We start from the raw sequence: 20,915 nt of genomic DNA, 5'->3' as shown, positions 1-20,915 counted from the left end.
TAACTTTAAATGCACACATTTTGCAACATGATCAGAGTTGAACTTTGTTTACTTTAAGACGTTTTGAAAACCTGCATGAAATCATATATATATATATAGATGTGTGTGTGTGTGTGCGCGCGTTTGTGTGCGTTAGACTGAAAGAGAAACACGCAGAGACCCTTCCTGGCCAGATAATTTGCTTTTTAAATTGAGTTAAGCACCGTAAAAACCGGCGGAGGCGCAAAGTTGTGTGTTTTCTCTCCGCAAACGACTCTCTCTTTTTTTTTTTCTTTCCTAGTTTGCGCACCGCTCGCAAATGTGGCCTAAGAACTCTTATCAATCAACTTCGGATCGATCAGGCTATAGAGAACCAATAGAGGGGGGGAGCCCCCAGCCCTGCGCCTCTCTGCCATTGGACAGAGCGGGCAGAGTGGAGCGACCCATTCGGCGCAGCTGCGGGGGAGCGGGACACCATCAGCTGCGATTCAGACCTAAAAAGGTGCGCTCACCAAGAGTTTGCACTACTTCAGCCTAAGATTAAGACCAAAACTGAAATTCCAATAGTTTTTTTTTTTTTAATGTAGCAACACAAATTGGAGGGCTAAACGCAAGCATCATTTACAAATAACCTAGTTATTCTTATGGATTGTAATAGTGTGCTCTCTCCTCAATTATTAAATGTGTGGCTCATTTTCATAATTTTGCTCTAAGGTTAATATTAATCCGAATAGTTTGAGCAAGAGAGGGGAAGGTCCGCAACCTGCAGACAAATGGACCACACTAGTAAAACAAACTGTTAGTATTTTATCAATAAAACTGAAGTAATAATTTGCGTAGCTCAACAGCTATGTGAGACTTTGATAATAACTCCAAACAAGATTTACTCACTCGACTAATTTAACTTGGTTCCAGTTAAGATCATTTTTGCTCATCTGGATTGTTCTCCAAAGGTTAAAACAAAACATGACAATTAGCTCACGATTAAGCTGTAAAATGTAATACTAATCTAGCAAAGTCACAAAATGGAGCTGAAATAGTGAACTTTTAAGGTTTATTCCTTATTGGGGGAACACGCAGATATTCCCAGTCACCCTCAGCTAGAATGAACCATTCAAAATCAATGGCTGCCGACGGTTCAGGACACCTAGCCTGCTAGCAACGTCAACTTTAGCGTTAGCCCTGTAGCTAAGCTAGCTAAAGCTGAAAAGGTACTGAAATAGTACACATTTAAAGTTTATTCTAAAAGGTTGGAGTAAAGTAATGTTCTAAGACCCCCACAGTCAAGATGAATCATCCATAAGTTGCTCAACTTGTTAGCAAGTTTCACCATAAGCGTTAGCGCTGATGCTAAAAGCTGAACACAAACCGAGTTCTTGCTCAAACACAGAAAACATCACAACCACGCATCTTAAGGGAACGTGTCGTTGTTGTTGTTTTGTTTACTGAGTTGATTTATCCACTCATAATTCACCCGGCATAAATATCATCCTGCCTGCTTCCTGTTAGACACAAGATGAGTGAGAAGAACAGTTGACTGAACCAACCGTTTTAGTCAAATTCTAGCAACAATGTTGACCCTCGATTCAAATTTCATTTAATTTCATCGCCTAATATTCAACAGCCTCCAAAAATTCCTTTTTATAGTGTAACGACAGACTGTTAAAATATTATGTTTGAAACTTCAGGAAAACAGACGAGCCCTTCATTTACACTCCTGGCTGTCAGGGCTCTTGATTACACACCTGACAATAACTCACACCGAGTTAAAAGCTGGATTAATTAGTCGTCCATAAACTATTCACAAGCTCCATAAGTGGATTATGAACCCGTTAGCAGCAAAACATCTGCATGTTTTAAAAACGAGCAGTGAGTGTTTGGGGATGAGACTCGAATCCGAAACCATAAGTGGGTTTTAAAATATATATATATATATATAATATTTTTTAACGTTCATCCCAGAGCGGCTGGCTCCGCTCCTCTCGCAGGTTCCTCCCACCCCTCCTCTCTGCCGCCACTTGCTGCAGCCCGGTGCGTTGTGTAAGACGCGACCTGTTATGGCCACCGCCACTTCCGGGTTTCAGCAGTCTGGTCCAGATCCTCCGCGCTCCTCCTCGAGCTCGAGACGCACACAAACGTCCCCATTGTGCGCACAAACGGCCGCGGCGGCTCACGCATGCACACGCGCCCTGCGCACACGCTCTCCGCCGGACGCGTTCGCGCAGCCCAGCGCGCGCGCGCGCGCGCAGCATCGATCGTGGCTCCTTTAAGAGAGCCCAAGCCAGAATTATCACCCCACCTCCTCTTGATCTTCCTCTAGACGCTTTTGCATAAGAAAATCAAGCCGGGAGCCGAGAGTGATCAAAGAAAGCGAGAGGGAGAGCTGCTTCGTTTTTGAACGGCGACTGTGAGCCATTAAGCGTTGAGGTGGTGCCGATCCCGTGGAGACGCGCGTCGGATCCATCATTCATCCGCTACTTTTGACAAGCCCCCCTCGCGTTGTGACTGACAAGTCGGAGTGGCAGAGAGAGAAGGGGAGAGAAGAAGAAAAAGAAGAAGAAAAGCCATGAGAGTGGACAGTTTTGTTTGAAGGGGGTTTGTTTTATTTTCACCCCGCTTTTCAGGTGGGGGGGGGGGGAAAGGAACCCCGGCGCCGCTGCAGAGAGGACAGCCGAGGACGTGTATCCGCCGCGCCCGGGCTGAACTTGCACCGAGAGCGAAGCGGGAGCTGGCTTCACCACTCCGTGGAAGAAGAAGAAGAAGAAGAAGAAGAAAAAGAAGAAGAAGAAGCAGCAGCAGCAAAGAAGAGTGAAAGACGAACTCGGGATTTTGTGCTGAGAGTTCTTCTCGTTTGTTTTGGATTTTCCTTCTGTCTTTTTTTTTTCTTACCCCCGCGTCCACCCTGGCCTCAGAGGGGATTTACCCGAACTGAAAGGACGACCAGGGAGTGAGGAGGGTTATGGCGCAACGGGTACGTAGGGGCAATCCTCCCCTGACAGAAAAGAGAAAAGAAAAAAAAAAGAGAGAAAAGTTTCTCTCAAGTCCACCACGATGCTCGCTCTGTAACGTGGCTTCATTGACGCTCGTACCAGCACACACGGACCCACGGTCGGCTGCACAAAAAAAAAAAAAAAAACAAAACAAAAAACTTTCTGCCCCGCGTGTCCTCCTGACCAAAAATACAAAATGTAATGTTTTGGCGTCTTTTGGCACGGTGCTGCGCACGGCCGCGCTCCACGAACCGGCCCCACCGCGGGACGCTGGAAGCGCGATCATATCTCTCGTCGGGCTGCGTTTCTTACATTGGTTATGACAGGCCAGTAACTGGAAGTGAACGACGGGGGGGGGAGGGGGGGGAGGTAGGGAGGGAAGGGTAGAGGCAAAACAAATCCATGCGTTTCCCCCCTGATTTTTGAAGCGTCCAGTCAATATTTACTACTCGGACTTATTTGCAGGATGGAGGGGAAGAGGAAAACCTCAGCTTTCCAAAATCGCGCTTAAAAAAATGAGACAAAAAGTTGTTTTTTAAAAAAAAAAAATCATCATCATTATTATTATTATTATTATTATTTTTTAGTAAGGTTGGCTTGATTCGGACAAAAGTACTCCGGGGTGTAAAAGCGGTGGTGTTGTGGGAAGCGGAGCCATTTAGCTGCTTAGTTTGGCACCGCGCTGCAGCTGCGCCACGCTGGGGTTTGCACCTCTTTGCCTTTAGGGTCGAGACGCTCAGCTATAAGTGATAATGCTTTTTACTCTCTCCCCGACACTTGTTTGTCACGTCTTGAGAGCACCATCAATAATTCAGACCCTTTTTCTCTCTCTCTCTCTCTCTCCCCTCCCGCACACACACTCACACACACCCCACTTCCAGTCTGCTAAAGAGGAATTTACCCTCGTAACTTTCATTTTAACTTTCTTTTTTTTTTATTATTAAAAAGTCTGCTTACATTTTTCTCCCGAGCTTCTCCAATAAACTGATGGCGTGTTTGCTTTTTTTTTTAAAAGCAGCTAAGCAGGACATGTCCAACTCAAAGCAGAATTATTTAGGTTGACTTCTTGTGTGGAAAAAAAATAATAATAATAATAATCACAATCCGCTTTTACGTGCGTGCGCTACGCATGTTGTGCTTAGTGTGTAGGCGAAATTATGAGCCTTTAAAATTAGAAAAGCGACGCAGTTAACTAGTTTAAGAGATTTCGTGCACAGTAAAAAGGAAACAAAAGAAAACAAACAAAAAGACAACAGGCTGATGTTTGTTGAAACCCAACAACTCGCCGCGTTGAGTCGACAAAATCCTCAATGAGCCGCGTTACTGGTGTCTTTATTATTGTTATTTAATTTATTTTAAAAATCAATATGCCTTTTTTCTTCTTCTTCCCTTTTGGCTTCAACAGTCGCCGTCATTGACCTGAGAGTAAAAAAAAAAACCCCAAAAAACTCCTTTGTGGCTTTTTGCCTTCAGGAAACAGAGTCCAGACCTGCAAACTTTTCTTCTGAGCGGGAATAAAATAAAAATCTTCATAACTACATGTCTTAATATGAGGGTCAATATTTTTAAGAGCTGGAAAGACAATACATATATATATATTCTCAAAATAGTAGTTCTGAAATAAATAAAAAACATATAAATAACCTAAAGAATTCCCCTTGATGATCGTTGAAAACTATTTTTTCTTTTTTTAATTATTAAAATGTCAAACGCAGCACATTCGATATTTTGTCTATTAAAGTTTCTGGTTTGACTCGGGTACATCCCCACGCTTAACCTCTCCCCCCCCCACCCAAACACACACACCCCATCCACACACACACACACACACACACACACACAAACACACACTCTTAACTGCGTGCTTGTTGTGTGCAGTACGAAGACTTGCCCCACTACGGGATGGACGGGGTGGGCATCCCGACCACCATGTACGGAGACCCGCACGGCGCCCGCTCCATGCAGGCGGTGCACCTCAACCACGGACCCCAGCTGCACTCCCACCAGTACCCGCACACGGCGCACACCAACTCCATGCCTCCCAGCATGGGCTCCTCCGTCAACGACGCTCTCAAGAGAGATAAAGACGCCATTTACGGGTAAGGTGCGAACCGGCGTTCGTGTGCAGCCGGGCTGAGCTTGCGGGTGTAAAAAAAAATGTGGTTGGGTGGGAGGGAGACATCTTTATTATTATTATTTTTATTATTATTATTTTGTCTTTTTTTGGTGTAGAAAGCGAAGTAAAGATGAGCGTGTTTGGTTCTGGATACACTCTGAAAAACGCGCACTTAGAGAGCAAGACGAGTTTGCGGCTCGTTTCCGCAAAAATAAATAAGAGTAAAAAGTGTTCAAGTTTACCATTTGGATGCACTGTCGCTTTAAATGTCAGCCTAAAGTTTCTCCCTTCATTTTGAGCTAAACTCGACGTTTGCTAAACTTCTTGTTCTCGTTTGTTGTAGCCTATATATATATATATATATATATATATATATATATTTCACTTAACGATTTACTCATTTTATTTCTGTTTCGGCGCAACTCTTAGAATAGGAGCAGTAATTATCCTTTTTTTTATTTTAACAATTACCGCTAATTCTAACTGAGCATTTATTTATATATATAATTTAGAAATATGGGTTTTTTTATGCTAATTTATCTGACGTAATATTACAAGTTAATTATGAATTATTCAAAAAAAAAAATCAGTCCAATATTTGTACATAGAAGTTTTCTTAACAGCGTTGTAAAGCTACACTTTATTTATGTATTTATTATTTTATAAAAGAAGCCATAAACACACACACACACACACACACACTTATTGCAACAGTACACACTGAATCACACAGATCCAAACGGGAGACCTTGTCTTTGAAATTGTTAGACAGACTCTCAGACTTTTTTTTATGCTATTAGAGGCAGAGCAGATTTAGTCAAAGGAGTCCCCTCGCTGTTTGCGGCTCTTCTTTGCGAATAAACAGGGGGGGAAGAGGCGCACCGGGCTGCGGCAGCGGCAGTCCCCACGGGCCAAGAGCTTTGGAAAGGGGAAAGAGGCTCTAGCCGCACGGCTGGCTACATCTTATAGCCCGGAGTAGTGTTGACCCCGGCGCTGTTCTCTCTGGTGACATTTGCTATTGTGTGTGTGTGTGTGTGTATGTGTTTCCAGGCACCCCCTGTTCCCCTTGCTTGCACTGATTTTTGAGAAATGTGAATTAGCGACTTGCACCCCCAGAGAGCCCGGGGTGGCGGGAGGAGACGTCTGTTCGTCGGAATCTTTCAATGAAGACATAGCGGTGTTTGCAAAGCAGGTCAGGACAAAAACAACAAAAAAAGTTTGGCTTTTTCTTTCTTTCTTTCTTGTTTTCTTTTGCTGCATGTTGATACCAGTTGAGCTCCTATAGTTAAGAGCCTCTTGCTTTATAACTTTTGCGTGGAGAGAAGAAAATTAGTTTTCAGCTGCGCGCAAACATTGTGCTATTCTTCCTTCCTTTCTTTCTCCTCTTCCAAAAGTGCCATGCATCATTAATCCTGCTCGAACCTGTTTCATGTTCATGCATTTTCTGAAAGCGTTCGTTTTGCTTGCAGATTCGGGCAGAAAAGCCTCTGTTTTCATCAAATCCAGAGTTGGATAATCTGGTAAGAAATCCAAATGATCACATGTCGCACATTTCAGATAGTATTTCTGGACGTGGTTGGCGCGTCTCCTGGCGGGCTGCTCCTATTCGCCACAGAGCCACGTGGTGCTGAAAACTTAAAATGGGATTGCACATCATGTCTCCCCCCCAAACCCCCCGATTTGTGCCGTTTGATATGATGATGGCCCCTGGTTGTATGTGCACATAAAGGGCCGCTGTTAGAACGCTGCCTTTGAACTCAGCAAAGTTTTTCTGTTCAGCCTTTTCTTAACCACTTGATGTTTTAAATGTGACGTTATAGAGCAACATTCCTTCTTCTTCTTCTTCTCTTTTTAAAAAAAATCATTAGATTAGATGAGCGGAGGCTAATAGATCTCTGACTCTGAGGCTTATTGCAGCTCCAGTCTGCGCTCTTGCACTTCCCACATTGCAATAACGTCCAAGTTTAATATCACTTCCACATAAAACTCCATTCGTATGAATATTTCGCTCATCTGCAGCCACTCGCATTGAGGAAAAACGCGCGTGTTTAATATCAAGAGATGTGAAGTGCTCATTTTTTTTTATTGTTATTTTAATTTTTCAGATGATTCAAGCCATTCAAGTTTTACGATTTCATCTTCTGGAGCTGGAGAAGGTAATATTACCATCACCGTTTTTTTTTCTTTTTCTTTTCTGTCCAGCATGCCACTTCAGACCTATGGGCTGTATCTGCATAAATGTAGTTTTGCGAGTCGGTTATAATTAGCGTCGAAATCAATCATGCGGCCATTTTTTCTCTCTCTCTTTTTTTTTTTGCCGTGCGTAGTTTAATCACGGCGCAAGCTGTTACAACTGGAACGGATACTCTCTGTGCCCAAATATCTCTAATGAAGCTTAATGTTGGCAAGCGACTGCACGCAAGGTGAAACATGTAGGCAAACTTTGCGGGATTTTTTATTTTTTATTTTCCCCAGAATTGATTCTTTGCGGAGGGCAGAAGGCCCTCAGGCTGCCATCTGTGGGCAGACCGAGCGATGAGTGTGATATGGTCTAATTTGTCTCTGTATCAGATAGACCGCTGAAATCCCGCTGTCAACTTTTACTTTGAGAAATTAATACTATCTCTTTTTATTTTTTTATTTTTGCGACCTGCACACAAGATCTTGCGCTCAGATTGAAAGGAAGCAAAAGTTTCGATTTCCTGGTGCAGGAAAAAAAAAAAAAATAAAAAATCAGGTCGGGATGCATCACCCCAGCAGTGACAATACAGCCTTTCTGAGGCGACATTAAACAGTTTACCTTAAATGTCAGTCAAGCGGGTCGTCCTCGGCTTAATGGCCACTACCCGGGGCACCGATGATGAATTTAGCACGGGTGTTGAGTGTGTTGTAGCCTCTGAGCCCTCTTGTCACTGTCAATTTTCGACGATATCTCTATTTTGAGTGGAGAGAAATGAAAGTCACGCAGCAGCAGCAGCAGCCACTGACTTGATGAAAACCAAAATTCACTGGACCCAACGCGCCTAAATCAGTGGCAAACTGGAATCCAGAACACCGTTTAAAATGACCAAACTTTACAGTTATTAACGTGCAACTTTTAATATCTTGCTAATTTAATATAAGCTTGTTGAAAGTTTTTTTTTGTTTGTTTTGTTTTTTACGCTCACAAAAATAGTCAGATCTTGCACTGGTTATTGTTAAAATAAGTCACTCTTGCCTTGTAGTTTTGAATTAAAGTGAATAATAAGCTATAGGTGTGTTAAGCTCATGAACCTGAAGGGATTATCACAAACTCAAATATGTTTCCCTAAAGTCACATCGTTTCAAAACTGTGTAGTAGTTGCTTTTTCTGCTTAGTTGATAAGATGTTTCGTGCCAGCAAGTATTGCAAATCAATGCTACTTTTCTCCAAACTCACTTACTGTACATTATTTCCCCACTGAAGAAATGTTTGTAATTTTACTGTTAAAATAACAAAACCTTCTTCTTCTTTAAAGCACTCAGTCAATGGTTTTATCACATATTTTCTGCCTCCTGAAATCTTTGCTGGTGTGTTTTTAAAAAAAATGTTTTTAAATCATGGCACTGCTGTGTGATTTCCCCCTCCCCTCCCTGCAGGTACACGAGCTGTGTGATAATTTCTGTCACCGGTACATCAGCTGCTTGAAAGGCAAGATGCCCATCGACTTGGTCATAGACGACAGAGAGGGGGGCTCCAAATCAGACAACGAGGAAATCACAAGATCGGTGGCGTTGGACCAGGTAGGCTGCGTCTCTCCATCTGTAACGGCGTATATGTGTGTGTGCGTGTGTGTGTGTGTTCTCTCCCTGCTGGCTATTCAGCTATTCTGGGTCACTGCCTCACTCTTCTGTTATTTGCATATGATTAAAGCCCGTTTTACATTCCATCCATCGGAATGAAAGAAGAGAAATCTGAATAATGTTGCTATTATTGGTCCATTAAGACTTGAACCCGGAACCGACCTGAGGAGATTACCTCGCCAGAGAATCGCCGTAAACTTGACCTGCTTCATGTCGATTTTAATTTAGAGCCCCTCTTCATTTTTCTCTCTCTTTTTTGGAAAGCCCCCCCCCCCCCTGCCCCTCAGCCCCCGCTGCCCCTCCACCCCTCACCAGAAATGAAGCAAAGCTCCTGGGTGACGTGGAGCTGAGAGGAGAGTGCAGCGTTGTGGGGCTGCAGACTGTGGTTTCTCCACTGTAGGGTTCACGGTTCATTACTCGTCTTGTCAGTGTTTTTCCTTAGACATGAGTGCACATTGCTTATCGGGACCCCCGTCCTCTCCTCTCCTCTCCTCTGCTCTCCTCTGCTTTACTCTGCACAGATTCTACGCCAATAGGAAGGTTTATTTAGAAGAAAACAAAACAATAGAAGCAGTTGGCGGTACCAAAAGGTAGATTAGGGAGTGTTTTCTTTTGTGCAGATATCGGAGATAACCACAGCCTTCATTATGTGCTCCGCTGACTGTTGGGACCCTGGGGACAAGCATGCTTCACACGCATGACCCTAATGGTCCGTACGCTGCAGTTAAATAATGATAACAGTAACTGATGATTAGAATTATGCAAATCTGGATGTTTGCTATTAATAGCGCGGGTCTGTTTGAGCTAGATGAGGCTGCAGCAGGAGACGCACCGATCTGTCGGGCCGGTCGTTGGAACCGGCCGATGTTCAAAAGTAACTTGTGAACGATGCAAGTTAGTGACTTGGTGCAATCTGCTGGGTTTCCTTAGATAGAAACTTTTTAAACTACTTTGGATAAGTACTTGAGCTTACTGAGCTGCTGGATAACTAGGATCAATTGGAATGTGTGTGTAGTTGAACTGAAATGATGAGTTTCTTTTGTAAAGGGCCTCGAGACAACATTTGTTGTGAATTGGTGCTATAGAAATAAACTGAATGATGTCCTTTTTTTTTTTTTTTTTGCCAAAAACGATTTTTTTTTTTTTTGAAAGAGGGTGATTTTTTTCTTTTCTTTCTTTTTCGCCAGTATTTTAGGAAGGTCACAATATTAATTTATGAATGTATGATCCAACTGTATGTACTTTGATCCAGTTTTTTTTTTATTTTTCTGTGGTTCAACAAATAATTCCACTTTGACGCCTACATGAGGATAAGGTTGTGAATCTTTAATTTTCTGTTGGAGTTACAACTTTTATCTTTGCATTTTTAGTTCTTAGACCAAAACATGTGAATCATAACTGGCTGGCCTCGCGAAGAAAACCAAAAATTGCTCCCAGCCACGACAAACCTGATCGGTGCATCTTTAGCCTCTATAGACGAGAACAAGTTAAACTATCCCAGAGTTTTAAAGGGGCTTATGATAATAGAGGTTATAACCTATAGATGGCAGCGAGGGGGTTGGGGGTGAGAATCAAGTGTCCAAATTAAAGGGATTAGCTGGATAGTCCTACATAAAAAGTAATGAAGCGATTAGGCTAAATAATTTAAATCCACGGACTTCCATATGGTTGAGTGGTTGGTCTGAGTGGAGGAGAGGGGCAGCCACTGGCTTTTTATGTTCTGGACTGAATGGGAGGACTGGGGGCCCGACAGGGAAGATTCCCCCCTCCCCTCACGCCCCATTGCGCATGCACTGCTCCTCCGATCCCTGGCCCTTATGTCTGATTATGGAAATGAGAGACACACAGAAAGAGAGAGAGAGAGAGATCACAGTGGAAGATAATACTTCATTTAATTCAGGGACATAATTAAATAACACAGAACGCCACTTGTGCATTTAAGTGTCTCTTTGAGCAGCATTGTCACCTATTCTCTCAGGGATTCGGGGTTGGGAGGGAGGGAAAAAGAAGAGAATTTCCTTTATATTATTATGATTTCAAATGGATAGGTCAGAGGATTGACTGAAGCTCTACGGCATGCAAGATGTGCAAATAGCGAGTTAAAACCCTGGGGCTTTGAGGTATATGAAGGAAATGATGTTGTGCTCGGGGGCACTCGTGCAGATCTTTAATTGACTGTATGAAGACGTGGCCTATTTTAACATAATGATGGTCCCTGTGCAGCCAAATCAGGACGGATCCTCACCGGATTGTGTTTACTCTGACAGAGGAACACAAATGACCTGCGAGCATATCAAGATATAAGATAACTTTTTGACAGATGTGTAATGTTGACGGATGAGCTTATTTTGTGTGTGCGCAAACAGGCATATCCAAACAGGCAGCGGGTGCACGCCTGTTTATGCTGAATGCAGGCATTGTAACTCAAACAAAGCTGAATCTCATGACAAACTTTATATGTATATATATTTTAGGGCTGAAACAATTAATCGCGATTAATCAATTGTCGAAGTAATCATCAACAAATTAAGTAATCGATTAATCATTATTGGTGCATAGAGACTCGAAGAAGGCCATTTGCTGAAAGAGCAGCACACTCAGAGCAGTCATTAAGCCAGAACTGTACAAAAAAAAATTACATTTTGCATTTAAGATGAAATAATAGAGAAAAAAAAAAACATTGCAAAATGTGGTTTACCCAAAACTCAAGTGGCATAGTTTTAGCTTCATTTAATCATCAAAATAGTCATTTGACAAATCAATGGCTAAAATAAATGGTAGTTGCAGCCATATTTATTGGAGCGGAAACAATTCATTGGATTAAATGTGATTAATTGATTATCAAAGACTGTACAAAACGTTGTACATTTTGCATTTAAGATTAAATAATAAAATAAAAAACTCTGCAAATGTGTTCTACCCAAAATTCAAGTGGCATAGTTTTACCTACGATATATATATATATATATATATATATATATATATATATATATATATATATATATATATATATATATATATATATATATATATATAATGTTGAAAGTTCAGAGAGAAAAACTTACTTTTTTGTGCTACATCTCAACTGTGGTAGTTAGGCAGTGGCAACCTTAACAAATTTGCATTGTGCGAGCATTATCTCTTTCCATATGTATTTTTAATATATGCCCTCGGGCATAAAGTTGAAGTGGACTGGAAAGTGAATTTGCACAAAGGAACAATGTTAACAAGAAGGAGAAACTGGGCTCATTTATTCACAAACCAATTTATTCCAGCGAGGCGACTGTAGCAGAAGGAGAAGAAAAAAAAAAATGTCAGTGGGAGGAAAAAAAAAAAATACTTTGAATTTATTAAACTCACCAATCTCACAATGCTGACTTTCTCAGTTGCACGATCCCTCGTCATAGGAGTGATTCCGGGTTCATTCTTTAGGTGTCTCTGCATTGTGTGTTTTCCCCTTTTTTTTCCCGTAGCTTGTCAAAAGGGGAGATCGAGCGGCACTTTCAAAAAGAAAAGCAGAGCATAGCTGAGAGGTGAAGAAGTCAGAGGCGCTGCGCTGACTTGTGAATGCAGCCCAGCTAGTTTGGGCTCACCCTCCCAATGTTTGTGTGTGTCTTTCTCTGCGCGAGCGTGTGTGTGTGTGGGTGTGTGTGTGTGTGCGTGCACGCGCTGCAGTGTGTGTGTGTGTTCAGACCAGCCTGATAAATGCAGCACCCCCCTCAGGTGCTATGTGACTGGAGTGATTGGTTAGCACCAGTTGGACTCTCTTAACTCCTTCCTTGCTGGTTTTGCAGAGACTTTTCTCGCAGGTACGAATTCTTTGGGAAGAAATTCTCCTGCAGAGCCGCTTATTGACTATATATATATATATATATATATAGCAGCTTATTGTTGTGTGAGTACGACTGCAGCAGCATGCCCAATTTGCCTGGCACACACACGTCCAGCTCGGTTTGAGGAGTCAGGGAAATGTTGCAGAAGGTCGTTTGCACTGTTGTCTTTAATTGCACAGAGAGCAAGGGGTGGAGTGGGGTGGGGAGAGTTACTGCAATTTACTAATGAACTCCGAGGCCCGTGGAGCCTGAGCACTGCTAATAGTGCTGAGGACTCACTCCAAGTCTCAAGAGCTCCTCTACTTGATTGAGCCATGCGGGCTGAAGTGGGGCTGGAAATAATTGAAACTTCTTCTTTTTCTTCAAGAAAAGAAAAGAAAAAATTCCTGCTTGACTTTATGTTGACATAGGAGTGAATACCCGGCGACTGATGTGCGAAAGTCAAAAATTGTACTCAGATCAGAGTGGCACTACGTCCACGTTGCCATGTCCAAGAAATGACCCAAAAAGTATTTGGTAAAACAGCTGCTCGTGTTCTGGGTTACTGATCAAAACATCAGTCATTTAATATTTGAAAATTAAATCATCAAATAGACCAAAATATGAAATTTATTTAAAGAGCAAAATTGAAAATGAGTCATATAACTAACGTAATTTACTAAATAACAAAATCAGGGAAAAGAAACTATTTCTTTCAATATAAAACTTATGAACATTTTTTCCAAAAACTACAGGTGTGTGTCTGTGTTTTGTGAATTTTTGATTAAAACATGTTTGTTCAGTAAAGTTACTCGCAGTGGGAAGAGAACTGGGAAATTTTACGGAAGTAAAAGTAAAACGAACAGTGTAGTAAAAGTACTCCTAAAAGTAAGTTTCCCCCCCCCAAAAAGGTCCTCCAGTAAATGTAACTGCCTAAATATAACTAGTCACTGCCCAACTCTTCTGACTTGAACTCCTTTGGACTTTTTCATTATTATTTTTAAAAAGTCTCCCTCGCGTAAAAAGAATGCAAATCTCGTATCACATCTATACGTTTTGGGATCTGTGGTTGTTTTTTTTTCTCCCCCAAACAAGCCCAGCTTGTGTGTGAGAGAAGGGTTGTGGTCACGGTGTAAGAATTCACTCCTGATAGTGCTATCATGCTATCTTCTCCTAACAAATGGCGCTGTTTTGCTGTACAAGTGCGGGCTTCCAGGTCAGTGGGACCCAGCGGTGTTGGTTTAGGTAACTCTGGCTGTCAAACACTGCTGACCCCTCTTCCCCCCTCTCCTTTTCTCTCTCCTCCCCACTAAGCCTCTAACCTCCTAAGCCAATAGAAACTATAACTTCCACTACCTTCCTAATCGCTACGTCGCTAATCTAGCCCACTTCTTGTCAAGGTATGGAGTGTCGGCCGACTTCGCCTACAGTGGCGAGCTGCTGTTCTTAACACCAACATTTAAAACATTGTAGTGATTGTTGGTAATAGCTGCTTTTGTAGTTGAATAGAGAACGGGTTTGACCCCCCTTCACCTTCCTCCTCCTCCTTCTTCTCCCCCTAAACTCCCCCTTTTCTCCTCTGGTTTGAGTTGTGAATGCAGGGCGGCTGTTGAGGATTCAACAAGTGATACAAAGAGATGACCACGTGACTTGTGTGTTTCATAGCCTCTTCATTATTGTGCAGCGAATAACAAGTAGGGGTGATTATGATTATGCAACTCGACCCTGGAGTGACATCAAAGATAAAAATGTAGGGAGCCTCCTAAACACCACCATACGTTTATTGTTTTATTTTTTTATTTTTTATTTATTTATTTTTTTGCTGTTGATTTATTGTTTGTTTTAAGATTTCGCAAGTATTGCTGGAAAGCAGTGCTTAGTCGAACCACAGGATCCCAACTGCAGATATAAAAGTTTCTGGCTTGTGACTCTTGACGCCTCTGATGAGCGGCCATGTCTGTCCCCGAGGCCCGCTGTGGTTTCTTAGGCTAAGTAAACAATAACCTGGCTTAACGCATGTGTACTTAGCTAATGGAAAGTTCCTCTCCCCCCTAACCCCCTGTGAGCCCCCCGACAATGGCCGCCGTCACAAACAGCTCGTCTCCAAGGAATAGGCTGAGAAAATCCCAGCGAGTTAACCTGCAGAAGAAACCCGCTGCGAAACGTGCCACGGAGAAATCACATCAACCCTTTTTCTATCTTTTTTTTTTCACTTGTAGCTACATTAAAAAAAAAAAAAAACCAGGAGGGGATGTGCTTTGTCTGGTGGTTAAGGGAGGGCACTGGAGTTAATGTTTTTGTTTGGATTTTGGCTCTCGCGGGATAAACACGGAGCGTACAGCGTGGAGAGTCGTAGTGGAGGACGGCCACGGAGAAACAAAATCAGTTTGTCAGTTTCTACGAGTGCCATCTGAGCAGACTTTGAAAGCTCCGGTAATTATCTCAAACATGTAATTATCTTTGCTTGCCTCTGCGAGGTTGACCCACCAGTTTTGAAGCGTACCTGACGGCTATTCAGCATAGCATACTTTACACACTCAAGAGACAAAATCCAGTTTTCTTCCCCCCCCCCCCTTTCAGCAATTATAAGGTTATTTCTCCTTTCTTTGTCTATTGTTAGGAGTTAGGGAGTGCAGAACAAAAAGGGAGGGAGAGAGTTGGGGGTCCTTTTGGTCTGCCCCCGCACCCCCCCGCACACACACACACTTTTTTTTCCTTTCTTTTTCACCGCGCATACCATTATCAGGTTCTCTTTTCATTTTGGAAGCGCTAATATTGCAGCGAAAGGGGGAGGGAGGGAGAAAGCAGAGGTAGTTGGGCAAGCACTTGCCTGGCCGGTTATCAGAGAGGCAGATCCTGCTTTATCTCTTCGCCGTTGAAGGCAAAAGCAAACAAGAGTTTACAATAGCTGGCCTTTCTGCCCCTTTCACTCACAGCTTTCCCACCAGCGCTCGCTTGAGTGGGAGAATGTGTCCGGAGTTATTGCAGGCCATCTCGCCACTGCCGCCGCATACACATGGTATTCTCGCGGATTTCAGCTCAAGAAAGCAGCGCTGTTGCAAAAGGTCAAAAATTGTGTTAAAGAAAACAGGCGCAGAGGGGAAGGATGCATGAGGAATTCTGAGAAGCCTGACTGTCATCTTCGGATATATATATATATACTTTCCCTGGCACAGCTTGAAAAGTTCAGAAAGGGAAACAAACTTTGATAAAAATGTTGGAAAAGACGGAAATAAATGAATCGTGTAGGAGTCCTGCGATGTGATCACAAACTGTAAACATTTGAATATCTTTATTTATTGTGTGAAGAACTTCTTCTTCTTAAAAAATCAACTGTGGCAAAATAATTCCCACATAAACTTTACTTTTTAAGTTGAATCTGTGACTTCCTGCTTCCCTGGGTTATAAATACTTAGTGACACAGATGGACTTTTCTTTTAGCAACTAGCCACTAAGCTAGGTGACGACATACCTTAAAATTAAGAATAGCAGCAAAGAGAGTCACAAAGTCTCCAGTAGTACATATTAAATGCTATCTATCTGCCAAATGGGGGCTTTAAAGGAGGACGCCAGAAAAATAGTTTTTTTGTCCCACCATTTTAAACCAACTTTAACCAGAATTATGTGCTTTTGCCAACTTAAAGTAAACCTGCTGATGAGTAAGCTAACATGATAAAAGCACATGTGCTATGTGGGGATATGAAGAGAAATTTGTGGAACATCACGCCTTTCACATCCTCTATGTGTGTTACTTTCCATGCACTTCTGTTCGGAATAGTTCATTAGTATTGGGATAAAAGGCGTGGAATTTGCAGTGTTCTGCTGTGTCAGGACAGCAGGGTATGTTACTTTTGCCTCATTTTCTTTTCAGAGTTGCGATAACGTGACTATCTCAGGAGGAAATCTTTAAGCTCCATGAGTTCTCAGGCACCCATTGGCCAAATTAATCAGAAAACATGGCAAGGTGTCAGCTTGACTTTCAGTTTCAACATTTTACCATATTGAGGTGAGTGAATGGTGATCAGTTTAGGAAGCAGTGTGTGGTGACGATCATGCAGCAGAATTTTTCAGCCTGCCCTACAGTTCTGTGGCTGCCTGGCTTATCTGGTGATCAAACTGTGTATCATATAATGTTAAATGCAAAAGAAGACGACGGCAGAGCGTTATTTGCTTAGTTGAACACATATACAGTACGTCATCAAATAGATCTGTGGAGTGAGACAGTGGGATAGTGTTGGACTTTTTAGCAACAAAAGCTAGAGGTGGGCAGATCGATTATAATTATTGATATCGATAACATGTCGATATCAGTATCGGATCGATACCAGCATGGTAAGGATGGTATTGTAGTTTCAGATTCCTTGTTGAAATATTCTTTTAGTTTTGTGTCGTAGTTTCTGAACTCTACCTAAAAAAAAATCATTTTTTAGATTTGATCTGATATGCGGATCGCTTTGTACCTTGTTTAGCTATGGACAAACATTCACACAAATTTGTTTAGTTTTTCTCTAGTTTCTAAACATCATTAGTATGTTTTTATAGTATTTTATACACTTTGATAAATATAGTCCAAATTCTGTTATGGGGAAAAAGCAGAAAAACTGAAGGTCAGACGTAAATAATCAAAAGCTTCAGTATCGATAATGGTATCCGTATCGACAATGCTGGGCCCGTATTCGCTTTGTATCAGATCAATAGCAAGATATACTCAGAGTAAAAGGTTGGATTTAGCAAAAATTTTCAGAGTGAGATCATAGTACTAAAATTAAAAAAAATTTTTTTTTTTTACACATTTTTACCAGCGGTGCCAATAAATTTGTCTCCTGTAAATATCCATAACATCAGAAAAGATATTTTGGGCACAAAAAAAAAAAAACAGAGGGAAGAGCTGGGTGGCAAAGCAATATAACCCCAACCATTTTCTTTATCATTGCAAATGAATTGGCAAGGCAGCATTTCCTGCATGAGCGCTTTTATGATATGGGGGTCTGGCAAGGCGAGAAAGGGAAGCCCCCCTCTCGCATCTTAGTCGAGGCACAATGAGAACGCATCGGATTGGAATGCCTCACCGATCATAGCGGAATCTGAATTTCCAGCAAGGAAAATCTTTTCACGGCGAATTAGGAGGGATGAAGGAGGGGATGAGGAGGGTGGGAGGGAAAAGGTATGTGTGGCTCAAAAAAAAAAAGAAAAAAAAAGAAACAGGGCTCCCTTAGCTTGGCGCAGAAGATTTAAGAAGTTTAGCTAAATCTAGGCAGAATAGAATGTGGAAAATTGAATTTACTGAACAATTAGGCATTGAATGAATCTTTATCCTGCGCAGGAGACATGGAGCAGGTTGAGAAATTTTCAGGGGAGGGAGGCGTTTTCTGAGCGAGAGACCACGGCCGCTCATTAAGAGAACAGAATGAATCAAGTGTGAAGCCTTGGGCGCGGAGGGACGCTCCTCCTCCTCCTCCTCCTCCTCCTCCTCCTCCTCCTCCTACTCCTCTCTGTTTCTGTTTATTCATCTGTTCATCCTCTGAATTTACATACATTTAAGGTGTCCCTCTTCTTTTTGGTGCTTTTAAACTGTTGTTAGCACAGGGTAAGTGTGTGTCTCTGTGTCTTTTTTTCTGGTCAAGGTGAGCGCTTTTGTTATTATGGCAGGTGTGCATGTGTTTGCGGAATAAAAAAAAAAAAAACCCAAACTATTTGTATGTGTGTGTTTGTGCAAGCTAAGTGACCAAGCAAGAGAAGTGTGTTTGAGAACACACACATGCTGCGCAGCCCTGTGTGCACCGGTTGTGTTATCTCAGCCGTGTGTGTATTAATTGCGTGTTAGATCAGAGCTGGGCCCCGTTCCATCCAAAGGGCGGCCTGTGATTATAAATAAACTCCCCCCTCCTTCCCCTTCCCTCTCTCCCGTCCCTGCAGAGATGCCACCAGGGCCCCGTCTCGGCCCCGCCCCGTTTCCCATGGGGCCGCGGTGGCCACCTCCCAGCAGGCAAAGCGCTCTTTTGTTCAATTACAGCTAATGTGGTAATTTTCTCCTTTTTTTTTTTTTTTTGCCATTTCCCCCTCTGTTTTTTTTTTTTTTTTTTCTCGTTCTAATTATATTTTCAAATGGAATTTGTTAGAGAATTACAACAAAAAGGACATGGAAAAAAAAAAGAAAGAAAAGGGAAATCACGTCCTTTTTCACAAGCCGACGCTCTTGGGGTTTTTTCACTTCTCACCGCTCGACATCCCCGGGGGTGGGTGCTGTACTAGTCTTCTTTACGGAGCTCTGAATAAACATGTTTGGCTTTTTTAAAAAAAAAACTTTTTTCTCTCTCCATCTCTCCCTCTTTTATACTTGTATTTTTTTAAACAGAGCAGATTTGGACAGAGTTGGCAAAAGCTGCCGTTAACTGTTTGTGTTTTGAGCATGTGGTCTGGATTACCTCACTTCTGATGTGCTCTGGAGTCACTCGGTCATGCATGGGTGTTTCATTCCCCCCCCCCCCTCTCTTGTTCTACGGTCAGCAAATAAGAACAGAAAAAAACAACCCAAAAAACAATCATCCTTGGTTCTTATCCCCGTTAAAATCAGCATCCCTGTCCCTATCCCAGTCATGCCGTCGCGCAGGAACTTCAGTCTTTATTGAATAGCCTCAGAGTCTAATTTGGAAAACGATTATATCGTCCATGTAATCACTGGATTATAATTTCATAGCCTGGGAACATCAAAGCAGCTCTAATCCGCTCCAAATGTGTTGAATTTGCTGACTTGTATTTTCTCCGCTCAAGTCTGCACTCTGTTTTAAACAAATCCCATGTCATGAAATAATGTCTTCCTTTCTTTTAATAAAGCAAAGATCAACTCCAAACCCTTCACGCAACGGCAGCAGCGCCGATCGCAGCGTCCCAATTGAAACCAGTTGTTCCCATTCCCACAGCGTTCCTCTCCTCTCCCCTCTTCTCGTCCTCCTTGCGGGTTTCTATCACTCATTTCGTCACAAAACGACCTAAAAGCACACGTGCACCCGCCCCACTTTGATATCTGCCTCATTTGATTTTGCAAAGCAAAGCTAGGCGGGCGGAGGAGGCTCGATAAGCATTTGCGTCGCGTTCTGTTTGTTTGTGATGTAGAGTCGTTTCGGAGGCATTTGATTCCGTTTCCCTTCTCCTGTGACGTCTCCTTTCTCACCCCTGTCTTCAGCGCTAATGTTGCTTCGCAGAGCGCCGGGAGACATCTGGTTTGGTTTCACTCACATCTAGCAGCCTTTGTGTGTTCGGCGGGGCCCGTGCGGTTTCTTTGCTCTTTTTGTGTACGTTCATGTGCAGCGTGGTGCCAAAGCAGTCGTCTCTGTTGAGTTTTGTGGCGCTCTGTTCACGCCACAGCGGCAAACCTTTGATACGTTTCGGTGGGATTTCGTGTGATGGACGAGCTAAAGTAATCATGAAAGGGAAGCGGAAGAATTCCAACGTTATGTCGAAGTCCGAAGTGTGCCGTGCCGTTCGGACTGGATGGAAAGCGTCTGTGGTAGAGATGCACCTGATCCGATATCAATATCTTCATTGGTCCCGATATTGAAAAAAATCCTGGATCGGGAATCGATGACAATGTGGGCAATCTATTCAGTCTAACTCTATGTGTGACCTTATGCTTTATTCAATTTACATTTTCTTGCACATTTTGAACCATTTGAAATATTTGCTGCTGTTTTTTTTTTTGTTTTTTTTTACATGTTTGACCAAAGTAGTTCCCTATTGTTTTTGACAGATTCAGTTTATTATTTATTTTACTTTGGCTGGTGCACTCCTAATTGCACTGACTGAACAAATTAAAGTTGTTTATACATGTTTGATGAAACTTGTGAAGCAATCAAGTGTTCTGTACTGGTGCAGAGTTATCAAATGAATTTCTGTTTCTGTAATTTGTGCCAGTGTTTTTTTTTTTTAAAAAAACAACATTTTAATTAAATTCAGCTCTGTTTTTCTGTATCGGCCGATGATAAACCTCAGATATTGGTATCCATATCGGAAATGAAAAAGGTGGATCAATGCATCCCTAATCTGTGGACATAAAGTTTCAAGTTTTGGCACAGATCTTCTATTGGGTTCACATCAAGTCTTGAACTAGGCCATCATTGCACATGTTTGGATTTAAATGACCAGCTCTGGCTTCGTGTTTATGATTTTTGTGCTGCTGGAAAGTGAAGCTGGAAAGTG

The 20,915-nt window shown here is 42.3% G+C and overlaps 1 protein-coding gene across 1 annotated transcript in view; it reads left to right on the top strand.

Moving 5' to 3' along the window:
• The first annotated feature begins 2,051 nt into the window (after nucleotides 1–2,051).
• The window catches only part of meis1 (Meis homeobox 1), a 107,370-nt gene continuing 88,506 nt past the window's right edge, over nucleotides 2,052–20,915 (top strand). Inside the window, exons 1-6 of the mRNA XM_023327563.1 lie at nucleotides 2,052–2,950; nucleotides 4,848–5,068; nucleotides 6,136–6,277; nucleotides 6,555–6,605; nucleotides 7,191–7,241; nucleotides 8,704–8,847. Coding sequence (XP_023183331.1) covers nucleotides 2,939–2,950; nucleotides 4,848–5,068; nucleotides 6,136–6,277; nucleotides 6,555–6,605; nucleotides 7,191–7,241; nucleotides 8,704–8,847 — 621 coding nt within the window. The 5' untranslated portion in view covers nucleotides 2,052–2,938. The remainder of the gene's footprint in view (nucleotides 2,951–4,847; nucleotides 5,069–6,135; nucleotides 6,278–6,554; nucleotides 6,606–7,190; nucleotides 7,242–8,703; nucleotides 8,848–20,915) is intronic.

This window comes from Xiphophorus maculatus, chromosome 22, assembly GCF_002775205.1.
Source record: "Xiphophorus maculatus strain JP 163 A chromosome 22, X_maculatus-5.0-male, whole genome shotgun sequence".
Taxonomy (NCBI): domain Eukaryota; kingdom Metazoa; phylum Chordata; class Actinopteri; order Cyprinodontiformes; family Poeciliidae; genus Xiphophorus; species Xiphophorus maculatus.
This window is presented reverse-complemented; position numbering and strand designations above follow the sequence as displayed.